The sequence below is a fragment of the Scyliorhinus torazame genome, chromosome 21, assembly GCF_047496885.1.
Source record: "Scyliorhinus torazame isolate Kashiwa2021f chromosome 21, sScyTor2.1, whole genome shotgun sequence".
In the NCBI taxonomy this organism is placed as follows: domain Eukaryota; kingdom Metazoa; phylum Chordata; class Chondrichthyes; order Carcharhiniformes; family Scyliorhinidae; genus Scyliorhinus; species Scyliorhinus torazame.
In genome coordinates this window covers 34,762,249-34,781,387 of record NC_092727.1, presented here as the reverse complement: position 1 = coordinate 34,781,387, position 19,139 = coordinate 34,762,249, and the positions used below count along the sequence as shown (strand labels likewise).

Here is a 19,139-nt window from a genome sequence, read left to right as displayed (position 1 = left end):
TTATTCAAAGAAGTTATGGATAGCTTAGGAATAAAACAATTTAAATCAACTGCGTACCACCCAGAATCACAGGGAGCGTTAGAAAGATGGCATCAGACATTAAAGACAATGTTGAGGGCTTATTGTCAAGATTATCCAGAGGATTGGGACAAAGGAATCCCATTTGTACTGTTTGCAATTAAGGATGCACCTAATGGGTCAACCAAATTCAGTCCTTTTGAACTAATTTTTGGTCATGAGGTAAGAGGACCACTTAAATTGATTAAGGAAAAATTGGTGAGTGAAAAATCGGAAATTATATTATTGGATTACGTGTCAAATTTTAGGGAACGATTGAATAGAATTGGCCAGACAACATTTAAAAGTTGCACAAAATGTGATTAAAACACCAGATAGAAGGAAGACTCACCGAGTGTGTCATGTGAATATGCTTAAAAGGTACTTTGAAAGGGAAGGAGAGAAAACTGAGGTTTTAATGATTCTATCTCAAAGTGACGAACCAAATCCAGATGACTGTGAATTTGATATACCTCAAATTAAATTGGAAAACGAGGATGTTCTTAAAAATTGGGATAAATTGTTGAGTTACCTTCCAGAGGAAAAACAAACTGACCTGAAAGAGTTATTGATATCACATGGGCAAGTTTGTAGAGATAAATTGGGAAGTACTAAAATGGCTATGCATGATGTAGATGTGGGAAATGCCGTAGATGTGGGAAATGCTGTTCCAATCAAACAACATCCATACAGACTTAACCCATTAAAATTGGTTCAGGTTAACAAAGAGATTGAGAGTATGCTTAAAAAAGGCATAATTGAAGTGGGTTGCAGCCAATGGAGCTCACCTGGTACCCAAACCAGACGGTTGTGTGTGGACTATAGAATGCAGTTACAAGAATGGACTCTTATCCTATCCCAGGTTTGGAGGATTGCATTGAGAAAGTGGGACAATCAGCTTTTATTTCCAAACTGAATTATAAAGGTTACTGGCAGGTACCTTTATCCGAAAGGGCGAAGGAGATTTTGGCTTTTGTGACTCCAGATGGTATATACCAATTCAAAGTTATGCCATTTGGCATGAAAACGCCCCAGCCACATGTCAACGGTTAACTAACAAAGTTGTTTCAGGATTACCCAAATGTGCGGTGTATATCGCCGATCTGATAATTTTCAGCCAGACATGGAAAGAACATTTAAAACATCTGATGGGGTTATTTGATCGACTTCAAGAGGTGGGTTGGTGATAAACCTAGTCAAAAGTGAATTTGGAAAAGCCCAAGTCACTTTCCTTGGCCATACAATTGGACAGGGTCGAATGGTCACACGGGATGTGAAACCAACAGTTATTAAGGAGTTTTCAATACCCTCGAGACAAAGGGAAATAATGCGATTTCTTGGCATGAGTGGATTTGATCGAACATTTGTGCAAAAGCTTTGTTGCGTGATTGCTCCACTGATGAACTTGCTGAAGAAACGTCGAAAACTTCAATCGACAGTGGACTTTTTTTGACTGCCTGAAAGCTGTGATAACCAATGCTCCTGTGTTGGAGAATTACAAGAGTGTGATCAGATGGAACTAAAGTATCTGACTTTAAAGTAAAATGCCGAGGCGTAGAGAAATGGACGGATCGTGCAGAGACCTTCTTGTTCAAAGAGACTGTCAATCGAGAAGGATTTCAGTTGGAGGAAGAACAAAAAAAAATGGACTATATTATTATACCTGTTTGCATGTGTTGTTGTTTTTTTAAACGATAAAGTATATTTACTGCGTGCATTTTTTAACGGATGGCGAAAAGGTGAAAAATGAAACCATCTTGAAGTTGATGGTTTATTTGTTCTTTCTTGGGGGGAGGTGTCATGTGAGAGTATCTTAAGAAATGGGTGTTTATAAATGGGTATGTATATAAATATTTTTAGTGAGAGGACCTTTAAGAAATGGGTGTTTATTACTGCAGTGATGTCAGAGAGTGGGTGGAGCTGGGCTGTCGGTCAGCTTTTTACTTTCGCTTTAGGCTGTTTGATGCAGGATGTGTTTTAGTTTCGTTTTCAGAGCTGGATAGCTGCAGTCACAGCCAGAAGGTGTATTAGAGTCTCTCTCTGTAATCTAAAGATTGTAAATAAATCCTGGTGATTTAAAACTAATAACAGTAGTGACTTGAACCAGATGTGCTTCTGGTAAAAGGTGTTTTAGTCTTATGGATGTTAAAAGGAAAGCTTAAAGGATTACTTAGTGTTGTATTCTTTGGGGGTTATCTTTGAATTAATGGTTGCTAAGATGTTCACTGTTTGTTTTAAAAAGGTTAACTTGAATTCATAGAATAAACATTGTTTTGCTTAAAAACATACTTTTCCATTTCTGCCATACCACACCTGTAGAGTGGGCCGTGTGCTCCCCATACCCCAATCTACTAAAAGTTGTGGGTCAGGTGAACTCCGTGATACACTTTGGGGTTTTCTAAACCCTGGCCCATATCAAAGAGCATATAAAAACCAACACTATAAAACTGTCATCAAAAAATCCAATAGGAAATCCACAAGAAACGTCTTTATCCAAAGAATGATGAGAGTGGGGAACTCGGAACCACAGGAAGTGATTGAAGTGAATAGCAGTTAAGGGGAAACCAGACAAGGGGAAACCAGACAAGCATATCAGAGAACATATAGTTATAATGATAGATTTGGATGAGGAAAGACAGGAAGAGGCTTGAATGGAGATTGAACACTGGCATGCACTGGTTGGACCAATCACCCTGTATATACGTACAACCCTCTGTATCATATAAGCTAGCTTCCCTGTCTCACAGGATGAGTGTAATCTCCAGTTTCATCTTGCCTGGCTTTTCCTTCAATCAGAAGCAGCCCTTACTTGCAAACAGTATTTTACCAGCTCCGCTTCATTTCCTGTCTCATTCACTCCTCTGACAGAAGACGTCTTGCAATCAATTCACAGGTGTTGAGATGTCTGTAGCGTTCTTCTCATCAATTAATACCAGCATGAGAACTAACAGTGCTCCAAAATGGCTGTCACTGCTGTTGTACGGGTTTGCTCATTGGACAAATTAAAGTACAACAGGTTCAGTCATGTGCCACCCAGAGACTGGGACTGTAGTCTGCCAGATTCTTCATTGCTCTCCCAAAGCTCGATGCACAATTACACAAATTAATTATTCAAATGTATTCAAAAGTTCTACCTCCATTCTAAAGTAGACTCTCAGTTGTGTTCTGTAATAAATTGCATTTACACAGCAGTTTTAACAGTGTAAAAGATCCAGGAGACTTCACAGAGGCCTCACATTTTCTAACGTTTCCCCCCGTACCAACAAGGACATCTACGTCAGACTGCTGTCCATAGACTACTGCTCCGCCTTCAACATCATTATCCCGACTAGACTAATAACCAAACTCTGCAAACTTGGGAAGAAACAAGAAGTTATCATTTGGGAAGAAATAATTTTAGCGGCATTTCCACTACCTCTGTTATACTCACGAAGAAGAGTTTCATATCCTTTGCACATTGGTGTAAGTGGTGACATTACTGGGAAGACAGCAGTGTGCACTGAAACCACAAAAGCTAACTCACATCCTTGCTTTTGCCAAAGATTATAAAATAGTCAAAGAGTAAGAAAGAGCTTGCATTTACAAAACATACCATCACACCCTCATGACATTCCAAAGAGCTTTAAAGCCAAAGGTCTATTTTTCATTTGCAATCGCTGTTATTTAGGCAAATGTGAGACAAATTTGTCTGAGTAGAACACAGAACATTACAGCGCAGTAAAGGCCCTTCGACCCTCGATGTTGCGCCGACCTGTGAAACCACTCTAAAGCCCATCTACACTATTCCCTTATCGTCCATATGTCTATCCAATGACCATTTGAATGCCCTTAGTGTTGGCGAGTCCACCACTGTTGCAGGCAGGGCATTCCACGCCCTTACTACTCTCTGAGTAAAGAATCTACCTCTGACATCTGTCCTATATATATCTCCCCTCAATTTAAAGCTATGTCCACTCGTGCTAGACATCACCATCCGAGGAAAAAGGCTCTCACTGTCCACCCTATCCAATCCTCTGATCATCTTGTATGCCTCAATTAAGTCACCTCTTAACCTTCTTCTCTCTAACGAAAACAGCCTCAAGTCCCTCAGCCGTTCCTCATAAGATCTTCCCTCCATACCAGGCAACATTCTGGCAAATCTCCTCTGCACCCTTTCCAATGCTTCCATAGAATCATAGAAGTTTACAGCATGGAAACAGGCCCTTCGGCCCAACCAGTCCATGCCGCCCAGTTTTTACCATTAAGCTAGTCCCAGTTGCCCGCACTTGGCCCATAACCCTCTATACCCATCTTACCCATGTAACTATCTAAATGCTTTTTGAAAGACACAATTGTACCCGCCTCTACTACTACCTCTGGCAGCCCATTCCAGACACTCACTACCCTCTGAGTGAAGAAATTGCCCCTCTGGGCCCTTCTGAATCTCTCCCCTCTCACCTTAAACCTATGCCCTCTAGTTTTAGACTCCCCTACCTTTGGGAAAAGATGTTGACTATCTACCTTATCTATGCCCCTCATTATTTTATAGACCTCCATAAGATCACCCCTAAGCCTCCTACGCTCCAGGGAAAAAAGTCCCAGTCTATCCAGCCTCTCCTTATAACTCAAACCATCAAGTCCCGGCAACATCCTAGTAAATCTTTTCTGCACTCTTTCTAGTTTAATAATATCCTTTCTATAATAGGGTGACCAGAACTGCACACAGTATTCCAAGTGTGGCCGTACCAATGTCTTGTACAACGTCAACAAGACGTCCCAACTCCTGTATTCAATGTTCTAACCAATGAAACCAAGCATGCCGAATGCCTTCTTCACCACCCTGTCCACCTGCGACTCCACCTTCAAGGAGCTATGAACCTGTACTCCTAGATCTCTTTGTTCTATAACTCTCCCCAACGCCATACCATTAACTGAGTAGGTCCTGGCCTGATTCGATCTGCCAAAATGCATCACCTCACATTTATCTAAATTAAACTCCATTTGCCATTCGTCGGCCCACTGGCCTAATTGATCAAGATCCCGTTGCAATCCTAGATAACCTTCTTCACCATCCACTGTGCCTCCAATCTTGGTGTCATCTGCAAACTTACTAACCATGCCTCCTAAATTCTCATCCAAATCATTAATATAAATCACAAATAACAGTGGACCCAGCACCGATCCCTGAGGCACACCACTGGTCACAGGCCTCCAGTTTGAAAAACAACCCTCTACAACCACCCTCTGCCTTCTGTCGTCCAGCCAATTTTGAATCCAATTGGCAACCTCACCCTGGATTCCGTGAGCTTTAACCTTCTGCAACAACCTACCATGCGGTACCTTGTCAAAGGCTTTGCTAAAGTCCATGTAGACAACGTATACTGCACTGCCCTCATCTACATTCTTGGTCACTCCCTCAAAAAACTCAATCAAATTTGTGAGACATGATTTTCCACGCACAAAGCCATGCTGACTGCCCCGAATCAGTCCTTGCCTCTCTAAATGCTTGTAGATCCTGTCTCTCAGAATACCTTCTAGCAACTTACCTACTACAGACGTTAGGCTCACCGGTCTGTAGTTCCCAGGCTTTTCCCTGCTGCCCTTCTTAAACAAGGGCACAACATTCGCCACTCTCCAATCTTCAGGCACCTCACCTGTGGCTGCCGATGATTCAAATATCTCGGTTAGGGGACCCGCAATTTCCTCCCTAGCCTCCCACAACATCCTGGGATACATTTCATCAGGTCCCGGGGATTTATCTACCTTGATGCGCTTTAAGACTTCCAGCACCTCCTCCTCTGTAATATGCACACTTCTCAAGACATCACTATTTATTTCCCTTAGTTTCCTAACATCCATGCCTTTCTCCACCGTGAATACCGATGAGAAATATTCATTCAGGATCTCACCCAACTCTTGTGGCTCTGCACATAGATGTCCTTGTTGATCCTTAAGAGGCCCGACTCTGTCCCGAGTTACTCTTTTCCCCTTTATGTATCTGTAGAATCTCTTTGGATTCTCCCTTGCATTATTTGCCAAAGCAATTTCATGTCCCCTTTTTGCCCTCCTGATTTCCCTCTTAACTCTATTTCGACAATCTCTATACTCTTCAAGGGATCTACTTGATCCCAGTTGCTTATGTACGTCATATGCCTCCTTCTTCTTTTTGACCAGAGTCTCAATATCTCGAGTCATCCAGGGTTCCCTACTTCTACCAGCCTTGCCCTTCACTCTAAAGGGAATGTGCTTACCCTGCACCTTGGTTAACACATTTTTAAAAGCCTCCCATTTACCAGCCGTCCCTTTGCCTGCCAATAGTCTCCCCCAATCTACCTCTGCAAGTTCCTGTCTGATACCATCAAAATTGGCCTTGCCCCAATTAAGAATTTTAACTCTTGGGCCAGACCTATCATTCTCCATAGCTATCTTAAAACTAATGGAATTATGGTCACTTGTCCCAAAGTGATCCCTCACTAGCACTTCTGTCACTTGCCCTTCCTTATTTCCCAAGACGAGGTCAAGTTTTGCCCCCTCTCTAGTCGGTCCATCCACATACTGAATGAGAAATTCCTCCTGAATACACTCAACAAATTTCCCTCCATCCAAGCCCCTAATGCTATGGCTGTCCCAGTCAATGTTGGGAAAGTTAAAGTCCCCTACTACTACCACCCTATTATTCTTGCAGCTATCTGTAATCTCCTTACATATTTGCTCCTCAATTTCCCACTGACTATTTGGGGGCCTGTAGTACAGTCCTACCAAGGTGATCTCTCCCTTCTTATTTTTCAGTTCCACCCATATAGACTCAGTGGGCGAACCCTCGGATATAACCCCTCTAAGTACTGCCGTGATGTTCTCCCTAATCAAAAACGCCACTCCCCCTCCTCTCTTACCTCCTGTTCTATCCTTTCTATAGCATCTGTACCCCGGAACATTGAGCTGCCAGTCCTGCCCCTCCCTTAGCCATGTTTCAGTCATAGCTATAATATCCCAGTCCCATGTGCCCGTCCATGCCCTGAGTTCATCCGCTTTGCCCGTCAGGCCCCTTGCATTGAAATAAATGCAGTTTAATGTAGACCTTCCTTGCTCTCTGCCCTGCTTTCTCTGGTCATGCTTTACACACTCTCCCTTCCTGCCTTTTGTTTCTGTCCCCACTGACTTCCTACATCGGTTCCCATCCCCCTGGCACATTAGTTTAAACCCTCCCCAACTGCACTAGCAAACACCCCCCCGAGAACATTGGTTCCGGTCCCACCCAGATGCAGACCGTCCGATTTGTACAGGTCCCACCTCCCCCAGAATCGGTCCCAATGTCCCAGGAATTTGAAACCCTCCCTCTTGCACCATCTCTCAAGCCACGTATTCATCCTAGCTATCCTGTCATTCCTACTCTGACTATCACGTGGCACTGGTAGCAATCCTGAGATTACTACCTTTGAGGTCCTACTTTCTAGTTTAACTCCTAACTCCCTAAATTCAGCTTGTAGGACCTCATCCCGTTTTTTACCTATATCGTTGGTGCCTATATGCACCACGACAGCTGGCTGTTCACCCTCCCTCTCCAGAATGCCCTGCAGTCGCTCCGAGACATCCTTGACCCTTGCACCAGGGAGGCAACATACCAACCTGGATTCTCGTTTGCGTCCGCAGAAACGCCTGTCTATTCCCCTTACAATTCCACATCCTTCCTATAATACGGCAACCAGAATTGCACGCAATGCCCCAAATGCGGCCGCACCAGAGTTTTGTACAGCTGCAACATGACTTTATAGCTCCGAAACTTAATCCCTCTACCAATAAAAGCTAACACAACGTACGCCTTCTTATCAACCCTCTCAATCTGGGTGGCAACTTTCAGGGATCTCTGTACATGAACACCGAGATCTCTCTGCTCATCCACACTGACAAGAATCTTATCATTAGCCCAGTACTCTGACTTCCTGTTATTCCTTCCAAAATGAATCACCTCACACTTTTCTGCATTAAACTCCATTTGCCACCTCTCAGCCCAGCGCTCCTTCCGCACTGTCCACAACTCCACCGACTTTAGTGTCATGTGCAAATTTACTCACCCATCCTTCTACGCCCTCCTCCAGGTCATTTATAAAAATGTCAAACAGCAGTGGCCCCAAAACAGAACCTTGTGGTACACCACTAGTAACTGGACTCCAGTCTGAACATTTCCCATCAACCACCACCCTTTGTCTTCTTCCAGCTAGCCAATTTCTGATCCAAACTGCTAAATCACCCTGAATCCCATGCCTCCATATTTTCTGCAGTAGCCTACCGTGGGAAACCTTATCAAATGCTTTACTGAAATCCATATACACCACATCAACTGCTTTATCCTCATCCACCTGTTTGGTCACCTTCTCAAAGAACTCAATAAGGTTTGTGAGGCACGACCTACCCTTCACAAAACCGTGTTGACTATCTCTAATCAAATTAATCCTTTCCAGATGATTATACATCCTGTCTCTTATAAACCTTTCCAAGACTTTGCCCACAACAGACGTAAGGCTCACTGGTCTATAGTTACCTGGGTTGTCTCTACTCCTCTTCTTGAACAAGGGGACAACATTTGCTATCCTCCAGTCTTCTGGCACTATTCCTGTAGACAAAGATGACTTAAAGATCAAAGCCAAAGGCTCAGCAATCTCCTCCCTATCTTCCCAGAGAATCCTAGGATAAATCCCATCCGGCCCAGGGGACTGATCTATTTTCACACTTTCCAGAATTGCTAACACCTCCTCCTTATGGACCTCAAGCCCTTCTAGTCTAGTAGCCTGAATCTCAGTATTCTCCTCGACAACATTGTCTTTTTCCTGTGTGAATACTGACAGAAAATATTCATTTAGCACCTCTCCTATCTCCTCGGACTCCACGCACTACTTCCCACAACTGTCCTTGACTGGCCCTACTCTTACCCTAGTCATTTGTTTATTCCTGACATATCTATAGATCATTCGTTTATTCCTGACATATCTATAGATTCCAAAAAGTGCCCAAATAAATGGATTTTGAGAATGCTTCAGTATCTGTGGCTGTGTGAAGAATTCCAATGCTTTTCACTTGGCTGCTTTCCTCCACTTTTTCATTACATTTAAGTTGCTATGGAAATGTGATACAATATAAAGTGATAGAAATGTAATTGGTACATTTTGCTGCCAGCGACAAATTACTAAACAATATACAGGACACTACCTGTAAAACATGCCTTTTTATGGCTGCCACAAAAAGCAGGGGTGTCTTGCGTGACAAGGGGTATGACCTGCAATTATGCTTGTGCATATTGCTCTCTTAAAGGGGCAGCTCTGCATATTGAATGGGGATTACCATCTGGCTACTGGTGGCATCCTGGCACATCACATACCCGGTCAGGCAGAGACACCTCATTGACTCTTTTAACAGAATGAAAGAATAGGCAAGAAGAGGGTATGTCCCAGAAAGTCCATCGGTTCACCACCCCACATCCACCCTCTCTTCCTCACTCCTTCATCCAGGCGGAATATCTGGGGCTGGAGCATCCCTCCCCGATGTTCGGAACAAGTTCTATGCTCGCTTTAAACAGTCAGCCAATACATCAGTGCCATCCGCCCCAACAGTCCTGGACACACTCATACCCACTATTACAGCCTCAATGGTAGGAGCTGCCTTCTTGAAAGTGAACCCGTGGAAAGCGGCGAGCCCCGACCGAGTCCCCGGGCGAGCACTCAGAGCCTGCGCAGACCAGCTGGCGAGTGTATTCACAGATATTTCAACATCTCACTTCTCCGCTCCGAGGTTTCCACCTCCTTCAAGAAGACCACCATAATACCAGCACCAAAGAAGAACAAGGTACAGTGCCTCAACGACTACCGACCGGTGGCCCTGACGCCTGTTATCATGAAGTGCTCCGAGCAGCTAGTCATGAGAGGGATCAACATCAGCCTCCCAGATGGCCTCGATCCATTGCAGTTCGCCTATCGCCTCAACCGGTCCACAGCAGATGCTATCTCTCTGGCCCTACAATCAACACTCGAACGCCTCGATAACAAGAACACCTACGTCAGACTGCTGTTCATAGACTACAGCTCCGCCTTCAACATCATTATCCCGACTAGGCTAATAACCAAACTCTGCAATCTTGGACTTGGACCCTCCCTGTGCAGCTGGATCTTTGACTTCCTCACCAACAGACCGCAATCTGTCACGATAGGTAACAACACCTCTCCCACAATAGTCCTCAACACACAGGGCCCCACAAGGTTGTGTGCTCAGTCCTCTACTATACTCACTATACACACACGACTGTGTGGCAAGATTTAACTCCAATTTGATCTATAAGTTTGTGGATGATACGACTGTAGTGAGTCGTACCTCAAACAATGACGAATCAGACTACAGAAGGGAGATAGATGACTTGGTTGCATGGTGTGTCGAAAACAACCTCTCTCTAAATGTCAGCAAGACCAAGGAACTGATCATCGACATCTGAAAGCGTAGCACGACCACGACCGCACCCCCCCCCCCCCCCACCCCCCCCGTGGTCTACATCAATGATCAATGGCTCTGAAGTGGGGATGGTCGATAGCTTTACGTTCCTGGGGGTCACCATCAGCAACAGTCTGTCCTGGTCCACTTATGTTGATGCAACAGTCAAGAAAGCCCAACAACATCTCTAATTCTTACGAAGCAAAATAAATTTGGTTTATCTGCATCGACTCTCACAAACCTCTACAGATGTGCCATAGAGAGCATCCTATCCGGCTGCATCACAGCCTGGTATGGCAACTGCTCGGCCCAAGATCGCAAGAAACTGCAGTGTGGTGAACTCAGCCCAACGCATCACACAAGCTTGCCACCCTCACATTGATTCTGTCTACACCTCCCGTTGCCTCAGGAAGGCAGACAGGATTATCAGAGACCCCTCCCACCCAGGCTTTGACTTCTTCCAGACCCTTCCATCAGGCAGAATCTACAGATGTACAGAAGTCTGAAGACCCGCACATCCAGACACAAGAACAGCTTCTTCCCCACAGCTACTCGCCTCCTCAACGACTCTCCCTCAGACTGATCTGAGGTACGCTACCACCAAGAAAGCACAACAGCGCCTATACTTCCTCAGGAAACTAAGGAAATTTGGCATGTCCACATTAACCCTTACCAACTTTTACAGATGCACCATAGAAAGCATCCTATCAGGCTGCATCACAGCCTGGTATGGCAACTGCTCAGCCCAGGACCGCAAGAAACTTCAGAGAGTCGTGTACACCGCCCAGTCCATCACACAAACCTGCCTCCCATCCATTGACTCCATCTACACCTCCCGCTGCCTGGGGAAAGCGGGCAGCATAATCAAAGATCCCTCTCACCCAGCTTACTCACTCTTCCAACTTCTTCCATCGGGCAGGAGATACAGAAGTCTGAGAACATGCACGAACAGACTCAAAAACAGCTTCTTCCCCACTGTCGCCAGACTCATAAATTACCCTCTTATGGACTGACCTCATTAACACTACACCCTGTATGCTTCATCCAATGCCAGTGCTTATGTAGTTACATTGTATACATTGTGTTGCCCTATTATGTATTTTCTTTTATTCCCTTTTCTTCTCATGTACTTAATGATCTATTGAGCTGCTCGCAGAAAAATACTTTTCACTGTACCTCGGTACATGTTACAATAAACAAATCCAATCCAATCCAATTTGTTCCCTGTAAGAACACTATACACAAAGCCCTGTGCTGCTCTTCCTCATGTATTTGCTTTATTTGGCCCTTGTTCCGCACTGTAACCAATCATTATTTGTCGATTATTCTTTTTTTCTACTATGTACGTTCCCTTGGCTGCAGAAAAATACTTTTCATTGCACTTCGGGACATGTGACAATAAATCAATCAATCAATGAATGCGCCATCTGCCCCACCACATTCTCACTCTTGATACTTTCTCTTTCCTCACATTCCCTCACTCCCACATTCCTCTTCTATAACCCTCTCGATTCACTCTCCCCTCACTCCCACATGCCTCCTCTGGAACCCTCTCCACTCACTCTGTCCTCACACTCCCTCGCTCTCACATTCCTCCTCCGTAACCCTCTCCTTTACTCACTCATTCCTCACACTTTCCTACTCTAGAACCCTCTCCCTCATACTCACTCCTCCCTGCACCCATTCCTCTCTACCTCTTTCTTTCTCCCCTCAATATCCTGAGAGCTCTCTGAAAAAGCTCCCTCCCTGTAATAACCCGCCAACTCAACAGACCGATCAAGACCTTCGATCCAGACCTTCAGAGCACCCTGTGTGCTCTCATCCCACGTACTCCCAGTGTTGGAGATCTCTACTGCGTCCCAAAAATACACAAGGCCAACACACCAGGCCAGCCTATCGTATCAGGCAATGGAACCCTGTGTGAGAACCTCTCTGGCTACATCAAGGGCATCTTGAAACCCATCGTACAAGGAACGCCCAGCTTCTGTCACGATACGACAGACTTCTTACAGAAACCCAGCACCCATCGACCAGTTGAACCAGGAACATTCCTCGTCACAATGGACATCTCAGCACTCTACACCAGCATCTACCATGACGACGGCATTGCTGCAACATCCTCAGTACTCAACACCGACAACTGCCAATCTCCAGACACAATTCTGCAACTCATCTGCTTCATTCTGGATCACAATGTCTTCACCTTCGACAACGAGTTCTTCATCCAGGCACAGCCACGGAGACCAAATTCGCATCTCAATATGCCAACATCTTCATGCACAAGTTTGAACAAGACCTCCGCACCGCACAGGACCTTCAACCGACGTTATACACCAGATACATCGATGACATATTTTTCCTTTGGACCCACGGCGGAGAATCACTGAAACGACTACACAATGACATCAATAGGTTCCATCCCACAATCAGACTCACCATGGACTACACTCCAGAATCAGTTGCATTCTTGGACACACTCATCGCCATCAACACTTCGCTTTACCGCAAGCCCAAGGATAACCTCACGATTCTCCACTTCTCCAGCTTCCACCCTAAACACATTAAAGAAGCCATCCCCTATGGACAAGCCCTCCGTATACACAGGATCTGCTCTGACGTGTAACAGACATCTACAGACACTGAAAGATGCCCTCATACGAACGGGATATGGCGTTTGTGATCCAGAATGAAGCAGGTGAGACCGTCAGCCGAGACCTCCCCCCACCGGCACAAATGCTTGCATTCAAAGTATTGTCTTGCATCTTTGACTTTGTCTAATATATATATATATCATTCGCATGAGGAAGGAGCAGCGCTCTGAACGCTAGTGATTTGAAACAAACCTGTTGGACTTTAACCTGGTGTTGTAAGACGCAGTCCAACGCCCGCATCTGCACGTCATGGCCTGTAATAACCGATCACAGCTCGCTCGGCTGTTGATTGACCTTTCGAACCTCCAATCAGAAGCCCCTGGGGGAGGGGGCAGCGCGGACCAATGGCGTTGGCGGCGCATCTTTCCGGGGGGGGGGGGCAGCAATCCACCAGGCAATGGCGACAGGGCATTGAGGGAGGACCAACCAATGGAGATGCGAAGCAACGGCCAGCCAATGGGACGCCGGTACAAGGGGAGGGCAACCCAATGGTAGGACTGGAGAGCGGCCAGCCAATGGGGACGGAGCCAATGGGAAGGGAAGATAAGGGGCGCGTGCCGGCCAATGGGGAGCGTGCGCGTGCGCGTGCGCGGGGGGCATCTCGGCTGACGGAGGAGAGAGACAGAGACACCGAGTGAGGAAAGCGACAGGGACCGGGAGGAGAAACTACCGGACGGCTGGCTGCCAGCGGCAATGCTCAAGCTGCTCGCAGAGAAAGGATCGAAGTCCATGCAGATTATCGCACTGAGGAGGGAGCATGTGCGGAGAATTGGCTTCCTGCTTCTGATTGTGGTGGCTCTGATTGTGTACAGACTCAGGTACTGGCCTGGCCGGGCCGGGGGGGAGTGCAATGAAATAAGTTAATGACCATCTAATCCTTCTTAGATGGGGTTCCCCTGAGGGGCGTCAATTGGCCAGGACAACTCCTGCGCTCTTCTGCCAGCAGTGTCAACGGTTTCTTTTGCAGTTTACGGCTGCCACCTCTTGGCAATGTGTCCTGCAACTGGAAGATTTGCCGAGATGTTTTTATCCCTCACATATATTTTGAGTCTTGACCCTTGAGGTTTGGAATTGGGGCCAGGAACACTACCACATAGCAACACGGATGTTTCTAGAGGTTGGTGGTCTTCCCCCTTAAAAGCAAGATACTGCAGATGCTGGGAATCGTTGAAATAAAAACAGAAAATGCTGGATAAAATCAGCAGGTCTGGCAGCATCTGTGGAGAGAGAAACACAGTTAAAAGTTTTGGGTCCATTGACCCTTCTTCAGAACTACACTTAAAGTAGTGCTTTTTGTGGCAAAGTTTACGCATGTCAACATAGCCAGGCAAAAACGCACTGCAGTGATCGACAGATGTTGTTGCAGATGTCTTCCTGCTCCAAATGTCACTTACCTCAAGGAAAGCAGGCCACTACTGCAGCAGTCATTATTTATTAGAGCTGTAACAGAAGTGACTTTCTAATAAGTTAACAAAAGCACAAATATAGTGTCAGGTAATAAGATATAATTATAAGGATTTATGTTTGTATTGATAAACATTAAAATAAAGCTTTATTGGCCATGCAAAAATTTGTCTCTGGCTTCACCTCCGGTAAAACATTTGATCATACAGGTTGATTCTGAGCTCGGGTGACTGTGTAGAGTTTGCACATTCTCCCTGTGTCTGCATGTTAGGCAACGAGTGGCGCAGTGGTTAGTATGGCTGCATCACAGCACTGAGGCCACGGGTTTGATTCCGGCCCCCGGTTCACTGTCCATGTGGTGTTTGCACATTCTCCCCCTGTTGGCTTGGGTCTCACCCCCACAACCCAAAGATGTGCAGAGTAGGTGGATTGGTCATGCTAAATTACCCCTTAATTGGAAAAAGAAATCTGGTGTAGTGCAACAAAAAATTGGAAATATTGGTTGGTTGGTTCCTCTTTCAGCTCCTCTCAAGTGGAGTGGGGTGGGTGGGTGGAGCACAATGCACGTTGATCACCGTCATATCAGTTATGAGTTTTGGTTTTGACAGGTGGTTTTTAAGCAGATAGATGCCCTTCCTTCTGCCCACCTTCCCTGTTTATCCAGGCTGGATACTGGCATCTAAACGTGCTGGCATGCCTGCAGCAGTGGCTGGGTTATTTTGTGACCAACACGTCCTGCAGTGGCCACTCCACCAGTCCCTCCTCAGTTAGTATTCATAGTGAGAACAGACAATTGATATTTGGGACTTGGCGCCATATAAATCTCTGAAAGAAGGTGGGAAGGGAAGAAAAAACAGCAGTGTGGAAAGTACTGGAGAAATTATGAGAGGATGATATGACATACCTGGTGTATAAGGCATCACATTCTTTTTCAATATTCTTTCTTTCTGCCAAAGGATCCCAAGCCACAATAATCAACCAAAAATATGGATTTATTTTTACAAGAGATCATTTTTTTTTGCAAGAGATAATCTATGTAACATTGCTGTATTTGTGACTGCAATATTCTGTTGCAGCTGATGTAGCAAGAGGCCTTCCTCTGTTTTCAGTGCTTTGGGGTTTCTGTGGGTTGGTAGAATTGCTTTGTTAATTTGTGTCCGCTTTCAGAAACGTACGGCTTGCATGGAGATTTAATGGGACACTGAGGAAGACTTGTGTGGATACCTGTTGAGATCTGTTTACTGTTGCTTTTAAGGCCTCCAAGTTTGGACACCTGTTTAATTTTTTTGCACGTTTCAGTAAGCAATGTCTTGTGGATGATGCAATGTAGCTTTGCATCTAGATTTGACTGTGACTCCCCTTTAGGCACTGCCTCTCCTCTGTTCCCTCGCCTCTTCATCCAGGTGCCCGCAGGGGGACGTAATCCATCTCTGTTGTAGGCCCAACCTTTTTGGTTAATCTGTACCATGACAAAACAAATTGATCTTGAATGCGATGACTGAGCCTCAACAGCCCAAGGTAAAATCATTGTGCCAGATAACTTTAATGCAGTTACTTGTGTTGGGCTCAGCAGGGGAATAGGAGCAGTTTTCCCTCTTTTGACCGACTACGTTTCCCAGTAGTAACATGGAAAATATGAAGAGGACTAAAAATAAAAGCTTAGAAAGAAATAAGATACAATGATCCTTTTTTAATTGCTAATGGTAGTACTGACTAAAGTGAACCGTCATTTGTACTACTGTAGCCTGAAGTAGTCTTTATTATGCTAGTGTTATACTATTGTACTAGCGCTACCAAACTAGCATGTGGCCTTCAGTGAGAATGTGTGGTTTGTTTAAACAGATGTTGGTTTGTAGCCCATACTGAGGGACTGAGGCTTCTTGAATTCGGTACGGTATGATCTCTGCTTTCTTGATAAGGATGATTTTGATGTGTAGTGTTCAACAAAGAACATCAAGCTATGTTGATTAACAATGCTAAGTTATTAACACTACGTATAACTAGATTCAAATGTCTTCCTGAGTACAAATGTTGCCAAATATACTGTGCTATAACTATATCTACAGATCTCCTGAACACACGACTACACTCTATCACGCCTAAACACCTTCTCCCAGAATCAAGGATGTCACGTGATTTACGTGACTGCTCTTGATCATCATCTGGTGGTTAGATGTATTTACATAGAATTGTTGACCCTTCATTTACCATACAATATCCATATTGTCACATTCCTCTTCCTTTGAATTTGTTTGGAGACTTGTACAAATATATTTACATGATATGAGCATTGAATGTACTATACATGGTTGAATGGTTACTGTCCATTTGTTAACAACTTTAAAAAAAAAAGTCCACAAATTGAGTCTGTTCAGTTTCTTTTTTACACATGCGGATCTTCTCAATCGTGGTGGTTCAACAGATGTTGTTGTCTTCGCTGCAGTCACAACATCCCGCTGTCGTGCTGTAGAAGTTGTCTCAAATACCAGGCGCTGGTTTAGCACAGGGCTAGATCGCTGGCTTTTAAAGCAGACCAAGGCAGGCCACCAGCACAGTTCAATTCCCGTACCAGCCTCCCTGAACAGGCGCTGGAATGTGGCGACTAGGGGCTTTTCACAGTAACTTCATTTGAAGCCTACTTGTGACAATAAGCAATTTTCATTTCAAGTAGATCTGTGTCAAGCTCTGTGTGGAAATACAGGTTGAGCTGTCTTCACTTTGAGAAGCGTTCTATATTTCCTTCATAGGATTGATCCATTGTCCGTGAGAACGATGTGCGAGTTTGGAGCTGCCTGGTGAATCACACGTGCCATGCAAGACCATCCTCCTGTCGGAAGCTGTACCCGCATATGATCTCCCGGCTCTAGTGTTGCTAGATCCTTCGCTGTCCTGTCGTAGTAACGTTGCCGATTCTGTTTGCTTTGCTTGATTTTCTGTACAGCATCTTCATTGGTAGGATTTACAGTAGGTAAACATGGTAATTAATGTAGTGCGTAGCTGTCGATTCATCAGCAGTTGTGCTGGTGAGAATCTAGTTGCTAGTGGTGTCGCTCTAGAGCTTAACAAAGCTAAGTATGGATCACTTCTTGAATCCAATGCTTTTTTGAGTAGTTGCTTGGCCAAATGCACACTTTTTTCAGCCTTCCGATTAGATTGGGGATGACGTGGGCTGGAAGTGACATGCTGAAAATCGTATTGTTGTGAGAACTCTGTCCAGTCACAGCCTTCAAAACATGGACCGTTGTCACTCATGTCATTTAATGGCATTCTGTGCCTTGTAAAGATCTCTTTTGTCGCCTTTATGACCGCCTTCGAACTGGTATTGGGTAATTTGATCACCTCGGGGTAATTCGCGAAGTAGCCTATGACTAACAAATAATCATTTCCGTGGAAGACAAACAGGTCGATCCCGACCTTTGACTAGGCAAGGTTATTGATATTCTCATTAATGCCCGGCCAATAGACGGATTGATGAGCTCTTTGTTTACATTTTTCCATCCCCAGATGGCCTTCATGCACCTTGCTGAGGATCATGTTTCCCAACGAAGACAGAATTACAATCCGATCTTGTCTAAGCAGGAATCCATTTACGCTGTTCAGATCCGCTCGAATGTTCCTGTATTTGGAACAAGTTCCTTTGGGCCAACCATTGCGCATGCAATGCAACACAAGTTGGATCGTTTCTTCCTTGATGAGTTTCATTTTTTCATCAGAGTAAGACAGTCTGGAATCAGGGCTGCCTGAGCTTCGATTACCTGGACAATGTCAGTCATCCCTGGCTGTTCAGTTGCATGCGACAGTGCATCCGCTACAACAATTTCTTTACTCGGCGTGTAGACTACCTCAGCGTCATACCTGAAGTTTCATTATCATACGTTGGAGTCTCGGAGACATGTCATTCAAGTTTTTCTTTATGATGGAGATGAGAGGACAATGATCTGTTTCCGCTGTAAAGGTGGGTAACCCATACACATAGTTATGGAACATATCCATGCCAATGAGGAGACCCAAACACACTTTTTTTTATTTGCGCATAGCGCTGTTCAGTTGGTGTCATTGCTCTCAAGGCTAAGTATCAGTTGCCATTGTCCGTCACATGTCTGCTGTAGTAGCACAACTCCTATGTCATCTTTGTTAGCATCTGTAGATATCTTTGTGTTGTTCTTGGGATCAAAGAAGGACAGGACTTGTGCTGTGGTGAGTGCTGTCTTTAGGTCAGGCCACTCCCTCTTGTGTACCTCAGACCATGTGAAAACAACATTTTTCCGTATTAGCTGTCTCAGAGCCATAGTTTAGAATTTACAGTGCAGAAGGAGACCATTCAGCCCATCGAGTCTGCACTTGCTCTTGGAAAGAGCACCCTACTTAAGCCCACACCTCCACCCTATCCCCGTAACCCAGGAACCCCAGCTAACCTATCAAGCCTGCTTGATATGTATAAATAATATATATTTATATAAATCATACAATGAAATCTAAATTAAAAATATATAAATAACTATATCTACAGATCTCCTGAACACATGACTACTCTCCCTCCCAGAATGAAGGATGTCACGTGACCTATCTGACTGC

General features: G+C 44.8%; 1 protein-coding gene and 1 long non-coding RNA gene across 3 annotated transcripts in view; one reads left to right on the top strand and one right to left on the bottom strand.

Annotated features, from left to right (window-relative positions):
• Window positions 1–13,451, bottom strand: part of LOC140397970 (uncharacterized) — a 44,479-nt gene extending 31,028 nt beyond the window's left edge. The window contains exon 1 of the long non-coding RNA XR_011937362.1: window positions 13,353–13,451. This is a non-coding gene — a long non-coding RNA (uncharacterized lncRNA). The remainder of the gene's footprint in view (window positions 1–13,352) is intronic.
• Window positions 13,452–13,746: 295 nt separating this feature from the next.
• The window catches only part of glb1l2 (galactosidase beta 1 like 2), a 66,090-nt gene continuing 60,697 nt past the window's right edge, over window positions 13,747–19,139 (top strand). Inside the window, exon 1 of one of the 2 annotated variants that reach the window (XM_072486685.1) lies at window positions 13,747–13,978. In XM_072486685.1, coding sequence (XP_072342786.1) covers window positions 13,854–13,978 — 125 coding nt within the window. In that variant the 5' untranslated portion in view covers window positions 13,747–13,853. Of the gene's footprint in view, window positions 13,979–18,500; window positions 18,520–19,139 lie in introns of those variants that run through there. The other variant, XM_072486686.1, reaches the window with a different exon arrangement.